Source organism: Orcinus orca, chromosome 11, assembly GCF_937001465.1.
Source record: "Orcinus orca chromosome 11, mOrcOrc1.1, whole genome shotgun sequence".
In the NCBI taxonomy this organism is placed as follows: Eukaryota; Metazoa; Chordata; class Mammalia; order Artiodactyla; family Delphinidae; genus Orcinus; species Orcinus orca.
In genome coordinates this window covers 51,330,463-51,346,293 of record NC_064569.1, presented here as the reverse complement: position 1 = coordinate 51,346,293, position 15,831 = coordinate 51,330,463, and the positions used below count along the sequence as shown (strand labels likewise).

The 15,831-nt window shown below is 45.1% G+C and overlaps 1 protein-coding gene across 4 annotated transcripts in view; it reads right to left on the bottom strand.

Annotated features, from left to right (window-relative positions):
• Window positions 1–527: 527 nt before the first annotated feature.
• Window positions 528–15,831, bottom strand: part of RASSF3 (Ras association domain family member 3) — a 151,403-nt gene continuing 136,099 nt past the window's right edge. For all 4 annotated transcript variants that reach the window (XM_049693981.1, XM_049693982.1, XM_004276592.4 and 1 more), the window contains 4 exons: window positions 11,024–11,131; window positions 8,563–8,791; window positions 6,276–6,385; window positions 528–3,217 (listed from right to left, as the gene is read on the bottom strand). In XM_049693981.1, coding sequence (XP_049549938.1) covers window positions 3,068–3,217; window positions 6,276–6,385; window positions 8,563–8,791; window positions 11,024–11,131 — 597 coding nt within the window. In that variant the 3' untranslated portion in view covers window positions 528–3,067. The remainder of the gene's footprint in view (window positions 3,218–6,275; window positions 6,386–8,562; window positions 8,792–11,023; window positions 11,132–15,831) is intronic.

Below are 15,831 nucleotides of genomic sequence, written 5' to 3'. Positions count from 1 at the left end.
GCAGTGCAGTAGTAAGAACACTTGCCTCCAGCAGGCTTGGAAGCCTAAGAGGAGAAGCAGCTGTGCACCCATCCCATGTGAGACAGTCACACTGACCCCAAAAAAGATACTTTAATGTTGAAAGTGGTCTATTTTAAGGGTAGGAGGCCTCTGGGCAGGAATGGGTGGTGAAGGAAGAGGCTAAGAAAGAGACAATGTTCTATTTTGGTAGTGGTCACAGGGCAGCCACTTTATAATAATTTCTAACCTATTCACATGCTTTATAAACTTGTAAATATATGTATATTTCACAAAACAATTGTTTTATGAATGTGTTGTATGGGCAGACACTCACCTCTGGTTATTCTCCCGAGAGGATAAGGCAAAGGAAAAAATGACATTTGGGAGAACAAATGTGCCCCATTCAAACCTAGTGAAAGTTGTCATATTCCAGCCCGTGTCCCCAGGTATCTACAAAAGCAGCTCTTCCCCACCCCTGTGAGCTTCCTTTTACCTGGCGTATAACCATAAATAAAAACACACAAACATCAACTAACAACTTCAACTTTTAATAATGGAAACGATTTGCCATACCAGAAACAATTTTAGGGAAGAAAACTCTTCCCCATAAAAATAAGCTCATCAAAATTATAAATATTATAATTTTTTTACTTCTGCGATTTAAAATGCTCCCCTGCAACACTACCGCTTCATTTAACCTCGTTCCTGTACCATCACATATTGAAGAGAAAACAGTATTACAGCAAAGCTTAGATAGTTTAATTTAACATAAGATTTGTACAATGATTTTTAAAAATCTTTGGCCTCAGTGGCCTCTTACACATTAAAAATGCTGCCGCAGTCACCAGTGTTTGGGAGAGACCGTCGGTCTTCAAGAACCATGAACCGACAGAATTTCAACACAGTCTTAAGTTTTCCAAATTGCAACTTGTAGTGCACATGACAGTGAGCAAAGTCCTGGATAATACAGACGAGGATGCCTAATTTAGACAATCTACTTCAAGTAAAAAAAAAAAAAAAATTTTCACAGATACCCATCAGCTACTACTTTAAGGTTCTAACAGTGTCTTCATCTGAGAAACAAAGGCTTCACAAAATATGAACTTACTGGGATGGGTAATTAAAAGACCAGGTGGTCGATAACAGTATACTCACACCCAAGCCATCATCTGAATAGTAAAACCAGTATGAAAATCATGAAGGCGTTCCCTGAACAATGAAGGTAGAAGCGTTGGATGACAATGTCACTAAAACCTCACTGATGCGCTGAAAAGAACTTACATGCAAAATTAAACAAGATGTGCTATACATATTTTATAGCTATTTCTACTTTTTTTTTCTTTCCAACTTTCCTTAAAAAGCTTAGGAAGATATGATTGTCTCAGTACGTGTGTGGCACAGCAGAAGCGACACTTAGATCTGCCTCCAGCAAGACGGGTGTTCTCTGCAAAGTCAGAAGAGCCACCAGGAAGAGAACAGAAATGCAATAAAAAAGGCACAGTTCACTTAAGAGGCAAAGAACTGAAGCACCTTGGAATTTCAAAAAGAATCCATTAGGTGTCACCGAAGTGTCAACAATTCCTTGGGAATTTATAAACAAACAATATCTAGGCTAAAAATAGACTGGCACAGTACACCTTTCCTGTTGTTTTCAGATTAACTGCTGCGTGAAACGAGGTTATTAACCTGCTTTAAGGAAGGCTCTTATTGCACATGCATTTCTTTGGTTTGCAGGAACATGCACTTCTGTTAAAATGTTTCCATAAAGAACCCCCCGCTCCTGTGTGGTCCGCTGTGGGTGGACACTGCCCGCTGCCTTACAGCCAGGTCACCCTTTGGAACTGAGGGTCTGACTGTCCTGGGTCTTTAATCCATACCCCTGTTCTACATTATGTAAGATCGCACTTCTATTGATAAGACAAAGGGAGAAGGGAAAGCAGGGAGGAGAGGGTAGGAGGAGAAGGGAGGGAAAGACAAAAGGGAAACCGAGGGAGCGGAGGGAGTGACTGTCACAAGTATACTGGGAGCGCCTCACCTGACAAATGCCCCGGATGCTAACCATCTGGGCGAGTGCCTCCTCCCCAAACTCCTTTTCCACTTTGAAAAGGACCTGGGGGAAAACTGTCACTTCACAGGAGTCAGAGCAGATGCTCACTGCCCCATCGGCCCAGAGAAGCTGCACCAGTCAGACCTTCCACTCCGGGAAGGAAGGCAGAATGGGCGCTGGTCCACCGAGAGGGCGGCTCTGTCCCTGTTTGAAAGGTTCGCCTGCCTTCTCGGTCAGCTGCACTTAGTCCCTCCTTCTGGTCCAGCTCCTACTTTCTTTGGTTCTGCTCCCACGTTTACCCACTCATATTGTCAAGCAACATGACAAGGGATTTCACGTCTCTAAACTGAAAGCTTTTAACTCGTCTACAAGCAAATTCACCTTCTCCTCTACCATCCACTAGCCCAAAACACCTCCCATCAGGGCTCCCCACTTCCACCCCACCTTCTTCCAAACTTGCTCTTTACTTTCTTTGTCAGACTCCTCCAAAATCCTTCACCAATTCCTCAGAGTTCCTAGCTTCCTGTGCCCTTCAATTCATGTGGACCGTTGCCTGTGACATTTGAAAGAAAAAACAAACCGTAACAGGTAGTTTCAACATGACCAGTATTCAGATAGATTCCTCGTTAAGCTTTTAAAAAATCATTTGCACAACCTTAAGCTTAACATCATCATCACATAATTAAAATAACTAAAACAAAATAAGAGAAAAGGGAAAAAAACCCCAGAGTCCATGCTTCAAAACACTCTAGAATGCTCCAGATGAGACTACAGGTTCACAGCTTGCCAAGAGGTAACACCGCAGTGCCTTAACAGAACAAGCTTGCAGAATCCCTTACAGAGGATGCCCAAGGTGCAGGATGCTGCGTGACCGGTTTGGGGAACTAGATCTAGAGATTTTTAAAGGGGAAAGGCCCTAGCATCATGGGGCAAGAAAATCGCCCTCCGACAAGAGACACACTGGCTGCTGGTTTGCACGCAGGTCCCGCACTGTCCCCAAGGGGCAGGGAGCCCCACACTTTACCCGGGTTTCCAGGCCTCGCTGAGGGCTTCTTCCAGCTTGTGTCTGTAGGCCGCGTAGCGCTCCTTCAGGTTCTGTAGCTGCTCATCTTCTTCCTTATCCAAGATCCGCAAGAAATTCTGTAGCTCTGGCAGGCTGAAGGCTTCCCACTGTGAGAGAACACAAATATGAAAAAATGCCAGGTGTTTAATTCAGCATCAAGACTTAGGAATGCGGACGCCAGCGCAGGGAGGCGTGGCTGCCCTCCCCTCCCAACGCACACTGCCCAGCACTGCCCGGCCCTCTCGGGAGTCCTGGTGGACAAGAGCTGAGCCTCCCGACCAGATCTCCACGCCGTCCACTCCCTGCTTGGTTCACTCCCATCGCCCTCTGCTCCCCTCCTTCCAGCCTCCTCCAAAAGGGCTCTAAGACCAAAGTCCTCCTTTAGACACTCTGACCCCCAGAGGCATGAGCGATAACTCCACACTCCTTCCACCTTCCCTCTACGGGGAGCCCTCATTGTCACTGCCTTCCTTCCCAGCTCCCACGATCAATCTCACCACCTCCTAGGCAGCTCTCCCTAGTGCTGTCCACCGCCATCTTCTCCTCCATCCCTGGGACAGCCTCCCAGCTCCACCAAACAGCCAGCCTGAATATGAATACTCTCTGTAAAATGCCAATCTAAGCATCACCCTCCCCTGCTTGGAATCATTCAATGGCTTCCCTTGGTTGTTTCTGCTGAGTCTGAAAGACCCTCCCCTCCCCAGCCACATCTCTCTCACTGTGCCCCTCACTCATTAGCTGATATGGCTTTGCACATGCTCTCCCTTCCTCCACTTCGCCTGGCGAACTCCTTCTCAACCTTCAAGTCCCAGCTTAAATGCCACTTTCTCTAGGAAGCCTGCCATGATTTCCTCCCCTTCTCTCCCAGCCAGGATTAAGTCTATTAGAGGCTCTCGCTGATCTCTGGTAGCCTTGAACACAACCTGATCACAAAAGATCTAAAAATTATTATAATTATTTGCTTAGTATCTCTCTCGCCTACACTGCAGCTATTGTACTTCTCACTATTTGGGCTTTGTCTTTGGCCCTTGAGTTTCTGAGTTCTCTTTCTCTAATAGCAGCTGGTACCTAGCAGGCACAAAATAAATGTTTGTCAGGTTTTTCTTTAAATTTTTTTTAAATTTAAGCAATGAGTATCAAGAAGGGTATATGGCTTCACCTGGGAGGGTTTTTTTAAATTTTTCAACCTACACGTCCTCCCCACCCAAAAGGAGGCCCTGGGTCCTGGGCTGAGAACCACTGTCTGGGCCAGGAGCAATTTCTGATGGGGGATTCCCAGGGTTATGGGGTAGGGAAAAGACGAGATAACCAAATACAGGTGCAGAGAGAGGAGACAGAATAAAACCACCAAGTGGGCCAATGAGAGAAGGCTCTCAGAGATTGAGTGTGAGCTAGTTATTAAAGAAAATGAGAAGTGAAGCAGGAGAGCAAAACTTTCTACATTAGAATATTCTGTTAATTTAAAAATTAACATCTTATTTTTCACATAAATTCTTCAAAGTAAAGACATTATAAAATATCATCTCCCTCCCACTCCCTGACAGCTATGGAAAGTTTCTTCCCTCAAGTCAGTTAACCTTGAAAACCTGAGAATCAGAACACAATACAGAAGTCAGAACAGCAGTCCGGAGCATTAGAACACAATGTAAAGTGAATTTCAAAACTAAGCCAAGCGCTTCCCTGGTGGCCCAGTGGTTGAGAGTCCGCCTGCCGAATCAGGGGACGTGGGTTCGTGCCCGGTCCGGGAAGATCCCACATGCCGCGGAGCGGCTGGGCCCGTGAGCCATGGCCACTGAGCCTGCGTGTCCGGAGCCTGTGCTCCGCAACGGGACAGGCCACAACAGTGAGAGGCCCGCGTACCGCAAAAAAAAACCAAAAAAAAACCAAAAAACTAAGCCAACATAATTCCCTCCCGGACAATGTAGCTCCAACTGCACTAAACTATGTGCAACACTTAGAAACCAGCACCAAGAAAGATAAGACGCTGACAAGACTATGCTGATGCGTCTGGCTTGGGCTTGCAGAGCGAAGGCTGCTATGTGCCAAACTCAGAAGCCAAATCTTAGACTTCTGCACCCAGCTCTCTCCCCAAAATGAGAGTGGATTTTTAAAATTTCAAAACATGAGAATCGAAAGAAGCTTCCAAAATGTCCAAAATCATTGTCTTCCTAAAACTTCCTAGTTAAGTTCCAATTTACACTGACACATAAACATACTCTTTACTAAGCGTGTTTACATACATTTCTAATTTGCGACTCAAAACCAACTTTTCAAGTCTTTAGTCCCACTTTACAGATTTTAAAACTGAGGACTGAAAAGATTAGAACATTTACCCAAGGTCGTGCTCCTAATCTAACAAGAGGAACGGTAGGAAGCAGAGTCTTGGTTTCCTAACTTTTAACCTAGAAACTCTATTCTCGCTGCATTACAAAATGTTCTACACGGACAATTCATGCCATTCAATTCATGCCATTTCCGAGTCCAGACAAAAGGCTGAGACCCAGAGCTTGAGAGATCTCAAGTGACACCTGATCTAGAAGGACAGTCTGAAGTGCTCTTTCCTTCAACTGAGTTGACCTAAATACAATCCTCCCTGAAGAGAAAATGGCAAATGATGCAGGTAGAAACATAATTTCTTAATCATCTGGGCAAAGAGGAAAGAAAGATTCTAGAAAGTTAAATGTCTTTTGTAGTAAAGAGATGGCGGTTCCTTTTACTTCCCTTTAGAGCGAAGGAGCCTGGGGGCTTTGGTTAGCATCAAACATATGGAGAGTGTCGACTTTCAAAGCTCAGCTGGATTAGAGTAATTTGGAGGTAGCGGGGTGAAAATGACTCTCTGGGTGGAGATCAAGTTAAAAAAACATTTATTTCCTCCCACCTCTGAAAATCACAGACCAACATAATGAGTGTTATAAAAGAATTATCTTGCAGGCTAACTTTGGGTTCATTTCTGACAACTCAAAAACACACAGGAAGGCACCCTCCCCTCCACAGGACAACCTCTCCTCCCATGACAGGCAGACAGACACACAGGCACACACGTTCCCTCTCCCCTCCGCCGCCCCCATCCCGTCCTCCTCTGCAATGGCAAAGTCACTAGAGCAGAGCAATAAAACAAGGCCAGTTGGTCTGCAGAGTCCAAAGCAAGAAGGAACAATCACTTACCTCTCCAAATTCATGTTCACGGAGAACAAAACTGAGTGTGTCTGTCCTGGGCCCTGCTACCAAACGCAGAAAGAGTGGATGTTCCCGGTCTGAGAGCTTGCAGGCGTAGACTGGTGAGGAACAAGCGCCATGTCACAGACAGAGCACAACATCATTCCCCAGACCAGCACCCCTCACCACCCTGTGCCCAGACCAAGGCAACAGTGTTATTACCCTGGCTACCAAGGCACCATCCTCCTCATCTTGTTACCAATAAATAGCCCACAGTGGAATGAATTCTATACTATTTCCATTCTATCTGCATAATAGAAACTGTGCCTTGATTAAAAAGGAAACCATTCTCAAGAATGAATTTAAATGAGTATCGCTCCTCAAATGGGCTTATGATTAATTCTGCTCCTCCTTTTAGAAAGCAAAATAGGGCTTCCCTGGTGGCGCAGTGGTTGGGGGTCCGCCTGCCGATGCAGGGGACACGGGTTTGTGCCCCGGTCCGGGAAGATCCCACATGACGCGGAGCGGCTGGGCCCGTGAGCCATGGCCGCTGAGCCTATGCGTCCGGAGCCTGTGCTCTGAAACGGGAGAGGCCACAACAGTGAGAGGCCCGCGTACCACAAAAAAAAAAGCAAAATAAACTTAAAAAAAGGATCTGCACACCCCTTTAAAAACAATAAAAAAAAAATACCATCCCAAGAACATGAAATCAGAACTCTGGAAGCAAATCTCTCTACAGATTAATTTAGAATTAGCAGCCGCAAACCAACGAAGCAGTCCATCCAAACACAGGCTCTGGTGGCTTTAAGCCCAGCTACATGTATCTTGTGCTACACACACACACACACACACACACACAGTACTGGCATTGCCTTGTAGGGCTGAAAGATTTGCCATGTGGGTAATATATCAGCAAGATGCTATCACTGTCAGATTATGCAGCTAAAGTCCAGGTGGGCAGGCAAAGAAGCTGGCAGGACAAAATACCATCAATTGACCTGTATTATTTCAGTACTTCCGGATACAACTGCATTGTAGGTGCTGATTTCCCTGTAGATGTAAACTTCCCCCCACTGCTGAGCCTGTGTCCTCTGGAGGACAGGAACCTTACCCTGTTCATCTCTGTATTCTGCAGGCCCAGCCCATAATACGGTTTGAAGAAACATGAGCATACTCAGCATCTAGCTGGGTTTCATCCCCAGGCAACCAAAGGATTTTCCCATCATGCCAAGGTGTGTTTATTTTCTGCTCCAGCTGCTATAGGCTCAACCAAAAAAAATTAGGGAAAGCCTAAATGTTCACATATACACACCATTTTCAAATTAGCACTTAGTGACTCACTGAATCGCTTGTTGTCCACCATTGATATCAATTTCTGTTCAATGATGACCTGACCTGGAATATCTTATTCAGTTTCATGCAGTAATTTAAGATTCTCTTTTTGGCGGCTTCCCTGGTGGCGCGGTGGTTGAGAGTCCGCCTGCCGATGCAGGGGACGCGGGTTCGTGCCCCGGTCCGGGAAGATCCCACATGATACGGAGCGGTTGGGCCCATGGGCCGTGGCCGCTGAGGCTGCGCGTCCGGAGCCTGTGCTCCGCAGCGGGAGAGGCCACAGCAGTGAGAGGCCCGCGTACCGCAAAAAAAAAAAAAAAAAAAAAAATTCTCTTTTTAATCCACTGATTGTGGGTATTAAGTTCAGACAGGCGGACCTCAGATCAAAATGTTATTTGCGCATTGCATGAGCCCCTGGGGGGCCAGGGGGCCAACATGCCCCCGGGTAACACCTAGTGCAAGGCAGGCTAAGGGAAAAGGAGAGCCCAAGGCTGTGCCATTTACATAAGTCTGCAACGTGCACTAATACACATGTGCCTCCGATCCTCGGGTCTCGGGAATGCAAGGCCACCAATGACTCCATGTTCGGATGCACATCCAATGTCGCTGTGCTACTGAAAACTTCAAGCTCAGATGCATTCTTTTCTGTCCGAAAGAGAATTAAAATCAAAGTGATGGAAAAAAGAAAAGAAAAAAGGCTATCCTCCTGTGCACATCACAAATCCTCCATAAATACCCATCACATATGGGTATCTGGTATCTGGGCTCCTAAGACCCACAACTGTCCAACTGAAAGACACAGACAGCCAAGAAGCATTAAGCACACACCGTGATCACCACTTATTCCAGAATCTGGCCCTGGGCCCTGACATAACTGACACACCTATCACTTCCCTTCCACTAACGAGGCCAAAAGACAGAAACAAAAGCAGGGACCGTTTTCATTTTAAGTGTGGCAGGGTACCTTGATCTTCCCTGTGACAACGCTTATAAAGTGCAAACTTGGTAGGGCTCTCGGTCACAAGAAACTTCTTGAGCAGGGCCTCGATCACTTCCCCGACAGTGTTTGTGCTGCTGATGTGGAGTGTATTCATACAGCCATTGCTACTGGGAGCAAGTTTTCCAGAAGTCTGTGAAGGTTTGCAGAGTTCCATCTGTACTTTAATGAAGCCAGTGTAAATCCCATTTGAATTCTGAAGCAGGAATAAAAACACACACATTAGCTGGGCATTTCAGGGAAGGAGCATATCAAAACAACAACAAAAAAGGAAGGTGAAACACTCCTTCTCTTGTTCTCTTCTTTTTCAGCTCTGTGACAGAACCTCACTCAAGACTGCCCCTCAGGGAATGACCTCGGGGGAGGTTAACACACTCCAGGAAAGTGCTTCCAGAGGCGAGGTCTGTGGGGCAGATGTGGGGACCAAAGTCCAGGACTCATGGCACTGAAGCTACATGTGAAAGGTCAGGGTCCACGGGTGAGGTTACAATCCCCTGGCACAGATGCTGGCCAAACCACAGGGCTTATTAAAGCTTGGGGATATGTCCAGGCTAACTGCACAAAGGAAACAACATCAACTGATGACCAGCTATTACACAGAAAAGGAAAGTCACAATTAGGACTTTGAAATACTCAAGTAACAAGGAGCAGACGGGAAGAAAACAAGCTATTTTCATTCCTAGTGGTACCAGAGATTACCAATTTTGCTTAACCTATTTTATATAGCATGGGATCTGCCACAGCATGGGATACATGATGAGGCATTTCAGACACCTCAAGCAGCAACATTTTTAAAACAAATTCAAGCTATGATGTGAACTATAGACATTATAATACAAGCACTTGTCTTTTTTTTTTTTTTTTTTTTTTGCCGGCGGGAGGCCAGGCCACACAGCATGCAGAATCCTAGTTCCCCAATCAGGGATAGAACCCGTGCCCCCTGCAGTGGAAGCATGGAGTCCTAACCACTGGAAGGGCAGGGAATTCCCAAGCACTTGTCTTTTTTGATTTAACATGGTATTGATGTCTCCTTCTATATATAAGTATGTTTTGAACAGCTTTATTGAGGTACAATTTTTCCACACAAAAAGCTGCACATATTTAATATACACAATTTGATGAGTTTAGCACTTATCTTAACTGATGTAGAATTATTATTTCTTAGTTGCTAAAAATAGTTATAATAGTCTGGTCTTCACTTTTAACTTTTAATATGTTTAGGTAAAAAACATTGTAATGTTTTATTTAAACAAATCTTCAGGTGTTATAAATAAATGACACAGTTAACACAGAACATGAAAAATCTCCTTCATAGGCCATTATTTTTCTTCCTTTCCACAAGGTCAATTTATAATACTAATTCACTCATTCATTCTTGTGGAAAGTATTATACAACACTTCACATTTTTTTTTATCTTTGAAACGACATGGAAACTTGCATCTGTTTTAATCTCCAAGGGGAAGAGGAGGGATGTGGAATTTTTCTGCTTTGATAAAAACCGTGTTTGAAGAAGGAGAAGTACGACTGCTGGAATAATGAGGAATAATCTTGAGATCATCCACTGTCTCCCCTTTTTGGTGGAGTCCCCCTAGGGAGGGATCCTTTATCACAAGGGTTTATATTTAAAAGCTCCTCCCCAAGGGTCACAGAATTCAGTAGGGCCTGTTCTAACCGGTCGCCCTGTCCTTTGCTGAACTCTGTCAGGTCACAGTCAATAGAGTGCCAGGCAGGGGTCCAAGGGCCCTGGACACTGGCACCGAGAGATGGCAGGTGCCTCGAGGAAAGTCATCAAGTGGATGGGCGAGGCCAGACCAGTTAGAGGAACGTACATCTGGCTCTGCCTTGGGTCCCCCCTTTCTTTGTCACTAAGCCTGTGCTTCTCCCTCCTACCCCCTTGCTCCCCACCGAGCTTCTAACAGCATCGGCACGAAGCTGCAGGAGCCTGAAACAACAATGTAGAAAGCCGAGTATTACATACTCCATAATACACATTTTTCTCCAGCTGAAAAAAATCCGAGCTCAATTAGATCCCAATCCAGGGGCACAAGATCCTTTTCCCGACACTTCCAAATTTATTTACACAAGATAAAACTTATCTAAGGCCTTATTAGAATCTGAGTTACTGCCCATGTGTTAAAAACAGGCAAGGGATTACACTCAGTGTTAAAAATCCTTTGGGGATCATAACATGTTTTAATATAAAATTTTAGGAAGTGCTGATTGATTTTGAGATAAAGCTACTTCAAAATACAGCTTTCATTTGAAAGATGCAGAAATATCCCATTCTCCGGTCCTGTATACCTTGACCATTAAGTTTCTGCAAGTATGATTCAGAGATTTTAAAACATACAGACTGTAGTACCAACAACTTATAGTTGTCTTTCAACACGTGTCAACCTAAACAGTATTATTAGTATGGGTACTCACCAAGGTCATCTTCAACTTGTCTGTGACTGCTAAGTTGTATTTATGAACTTTCTCTTTGATTTCCTCTTTGCTGAGGTAATTGTGGGTTTCCTTATCTTGCTCCACATCCTAGAAGAAAAATAAGCCAAGTCACACATGAGCAATCACAGAAAAAAATGCAGATAAGCCAGGATTCTTTTCACATTCCATATAACAACAACTATGGAGCACTTTACCTTGACACACACACACACACACACACACACAAATCCTATGAACTTTATGATCTTTATAGCTTTACAATCTTTACCAGCAAAAAGTATGGTAGTTAATAAGTGTTAAACTGGCACTAATCACTGACCTGTCAAATTCTATACAACTACCAAGAAGGTCATTTAATCTTCCAAACAAATCCTCATGCCAAGATAGAAGTAACCAGACTTCCTGGACCCACCCACTCTCAACCCCTGCCCCTCCCAGTCTCACCCCACCCTTGCCTCCCCCCACACTCTGGAGGGGAAGATTTTAGTTAAATCCTTTCATCACTGTGAAACATTCACTAACTGTTTTTGTCTAAAGAGCTCAAACAATGCATGACATCATGCGATGGCTAATATGCAATCACTGATGGCCACACTCCAGAATCTGTTGGCCCCATGAAGCCCAGTATACCAGGCACCTGACTTATATTGCATTTATTTCTCCCAACAACTTAACCAAGTCGGCATTTTTACTAGATGAGATCAAGTTCTAAGAAGTAAATCAACCTACTAACAAAAACTTAACTGCTCTGCAGAAGGGCTGGAGCTTACCTGAAAAACCTGATTCCAAAGCCCACCAACCCTCAGTAACTCCAAGTACTTCCATATGGGATCCCCATTTAATCCTCACTAATTAGCATCTCCTTGTTACAGACAGGGACACTGAGACTCACAGAGGTCAAGTGGCTTGCCGGGGACAACCCAACTGGTTAAGAGACCAAGCTCAATTTTAATCTAGGTCCTCTATGTTATTTCCACTAAATCGAATAGATCCCCACCATTCCCGTGTGGGTGTTTGAAAACGTCAACGAAAGCCTGCATAATCAGATTCAAACCTGGAAGCAACTCAAAAAAGATGAAGGGTCCTAACAATCTTCAGGACAGAGAGGAAGAACAATAAGATTGGATGATTTCTCCCCCAAAATAAAACCTTTAAAAAGGTACCTCTCTTCCAGCCAGATAATCACCCCAACCTCACAGCTGGAGGTTATCCAAGCAGGTGTTTGCTCCCACCTACGCCCTGTGAGCTACCGTGATAGATACACAGGGAACGGCCACGACAGAAACTGCAGGAGAGCTTTAAAGGGTATAAAATCCATTCAGGTCTCAAGTTCCTGGATTGGAGACCCCGAGAGGGGTGTGCTGACTACAAGTCATCTCAGTAACTTCGATTCCAGACCTGTCCTAGTGTGGACCGAGGGGTCAGTGTTTGGGGGACGGCATGGTCACGGCCCAGCTTCGGGAGCAAGCCTCGAAGTCCCTTGGGAGCACTCTATCTACCAATGTAAAACCCCAATGCAGTCTTATTTTTGGTGTCAGTGGTTAGGGGGAGAAAAAGCCGTAGATTAAAATAACTTTTCAGAAGCTTCAATGACTATCTCCAACGTGTCTCTCACATTTCTCTGCTGGCCCTGCCCCTTCCAATCCACAATTAGGCAGCTACAGGCCATAGCTAAAGTAGAAAACGAGACAGTCTCTGTTTCAACATTCATTTTTCACTATGAACTGTCCAAAGACTCTTCAAAGCATATCCTAAAAAGTATACTGTAACGGGGGGAGGGATATTAGGAATTTGGGATTAAGAAATACACACTACTATATATAAAATAGATAAACAACAAGGACCTACTGTATAGCACAGGGAACTATATTCAATATCTTCTAACAATTTATAATGGAAAAGAACCTGAAAAAGAATATATGTATCTGGGGACTTCCCTGGTGGTCCAGTGGTAAAGAATCCGCCTTCCAAAGCAGGGGACGCGGGTTCGATCCCGGGTCGCGGAACTAAGATCCCACATGCCGTGGGGTAACTAAACCCACGCGCCTCAATGAGAGAGCCCGCGTGCTGCAACCCACAGAGCCCACGCATGCTGGAGCCTGTGCACCACAACCAGAGAAAACCCGCACACCACAACTAGAGAGAAGCCCACCCGCATGCCACAACTAGAGAGAAGCCCAAGCAGATCGCGCGCCATAACGAAAAGATCCCACAAGCCTCAACAAAGATCCCGTGTCCCGCAACTAAGACCCGATGCAGCCAAAAAAAAAAAGGAAAATAAATTAAAATATATAGATAGATAGATGTATCTATAGATATATAAAACTGAATCACTTTGCTGTACACCTGAAACACAGTAAGTCAACTACATTTCAATAAAAAAAGAAAATTATAAAACAAAAAACTTTTTAAAGACCAAAAAAAAGTATACAGTAAGAGATTTTCCATTTCATGGGGGTGGGATGTGATGATGGCAGGGCAAAGGGTGCTGGGAAAGTGCTGCATTCCAGCCAGACCTGGGCCTAGTCCAGGTCTGTCACTGACTAATCCTGTGCCCTGGGCTACTAACCTGTCTGCATCTGCTCCCTTGTTTCCTATCAAATAAAGGGACTGGAGTAGACATCTCCAAGGTGCTTCCTGCTTGCAGAGATCTGCTTCCCCAGTGTGACCAATGGGACAAGATGGTTCCACTCAAGGAATCGAGGAAACCAAAGGCTCACCATTAAAAATATATAAAAGAGCAAATTACATGAATATTATAGCACAGATACACCCTAGGGGCTTACTACTTAAAGAAGAAGGAAGAAGTCTAAGAATGAAGAGACGGAGAAGGGGTGATAGGAGTGATTAAGAGCAAAGGGCAGGGTGGTCAAGTTATCTTGGTCAGTTTTTTGTTTTTAAATGTCTGTTCAATTTATTTGCCTCTTTTTTTTTTCTTTTGGCCATGCCACGAGGCTTTCAGGATCTCAGTTCCCCAACCAGGGACTGAACCCAGGCCACAGCGGTGAAAGCGCCAAATCCTAAGCATGAGACCACCAGGGAACTACCCCATTTTGGTGAGTTCTTTTTTTTTTTTTTCTTCTTTTTGCGGTACGCGGGCCTCTCACTGTTGTGGCCTTTCCCGCTGCGGAGCACAGGCTCCGGACGCGCAGGCTCAGCGGCCATGGCTCACGGGCCCAGCCGCTCCGTGGCATGTGGGATCTTCCCGGACCGGGGCACGAACCTGCGTCCCCTCCATCGGCAGGCGGACTCTCAACCACTGCACCACCAGGGAAGCCCTGGTGAGTTCTTAATCACAGGTTTTGCTGATGCTACTGGACTTAGCATCCACCCTGAGGCCTCCTCAAGTCAGCCTTCCCAGAAGCTTGAGCAAAGTCAAAGGAGCAAGCCAGTCTGGGAAGAGAAACTTGCTCTGGGTCATCCAAGTACAGATAACTGAGACATGCTTGTATAACCACTCTGCTACCTTCATCAGAGATTAAAAACCCAGGAAACTGTAGGAAGCAACGACAGAAAACAGGTGGACCCAAAGGTCCCTTCCAAAGCTAAAATCTCACTATTAAAAGTGAGATCAACTGGAAAGCAAATCCCAGAGAAGCAGCTCAAACCTAAAAGGCTATGATCCTGTATTTTTTTCATCGAAGTATAATTGACTTACAATATTATATTAGTTTCAGGTATACAACATAATGATTCAATATTCTTACACATTAGAAAACAATCACCACTGTATTTTTTTTTTGGTCTTGAGTCATAACAGGAAAAGAGTTGCTTGCATTATTTCTGATGAGACATTAGTTGTCTTCTTTTTTCAGTTGAGATATAATTGACATATAACATTGTATTTGTTTCAGGGGTACAGCGTAATTTTATATGTATATAAAAACGATCACCACAGTAAGTTAACACTCATCGCCATACATAATTTTTTTTTTCTTGTGATGAGAACTTCTAAGATCTACACTCTCTTCTGTGATCTTGTTTGTTTTTACCGCACCCCCAACTTGTGGGATTTTAGTTCCCCGACCAGGGATCGAACCCGTGCCCCCTACAGTGGGAGGGCAGACTCCTAACCACTGGACCGCCAAGGAAGTCACTGTGATCTTGTATATTTAAGTCAACTGAGGGAGCAACTGTACACCAAGGCCACAGATCAAGGCCTATTCATTCAGCAAATATTTGCTGAGCAGAAGCTGTGTGCCAGGCCTTGCTCTGCGTGGGGATGTCAGACACCACCTCTGCCCTCATGGCACTTCCGGTCCAGCACAGGTGGAGTATGAGTGAGGAACATCAAAGAAAAAAGGCTTCCAAGATAACTGAGTGAAGGAGTCTGGCAGCAGAGGGAAAGGGACAGGAGTCGCAAGCTCAGGCCCTGGAGCGGAGGACACTGGTTTCTTTTAGTGTCAGAACTGGAGAAAGTCTCCTGATCTGGAAAACGTCCGGATAGTTTGCCCCTTTAAAAGAGACCCGCCACCTCTTCCTCTCACACAGGGAAGAATCCTGCCTGTCCTCCAAACACAGTGCCTTTGGGAACACGGCTATCTTCGCGGGGCAGGACGGAACCCAGAAGGGAGGAAGTAGGTACAATGCGTACAGAAGTGAAATCAAGAAGCAGAGGGTTAAAAAAAAAAACCCGTGTGGTTGGCATGGAACAGAGACGGCGGAGCGCAGACGTTCATCTTTAATTGTATGGCGAGGAGAGGAAATGGCATGGGCGCATGCGTCTGTGAACGCATCCATTATTGTTCTTGGCAGCCGAGGAGGGTATGATGCCACGCCTGAGAGTG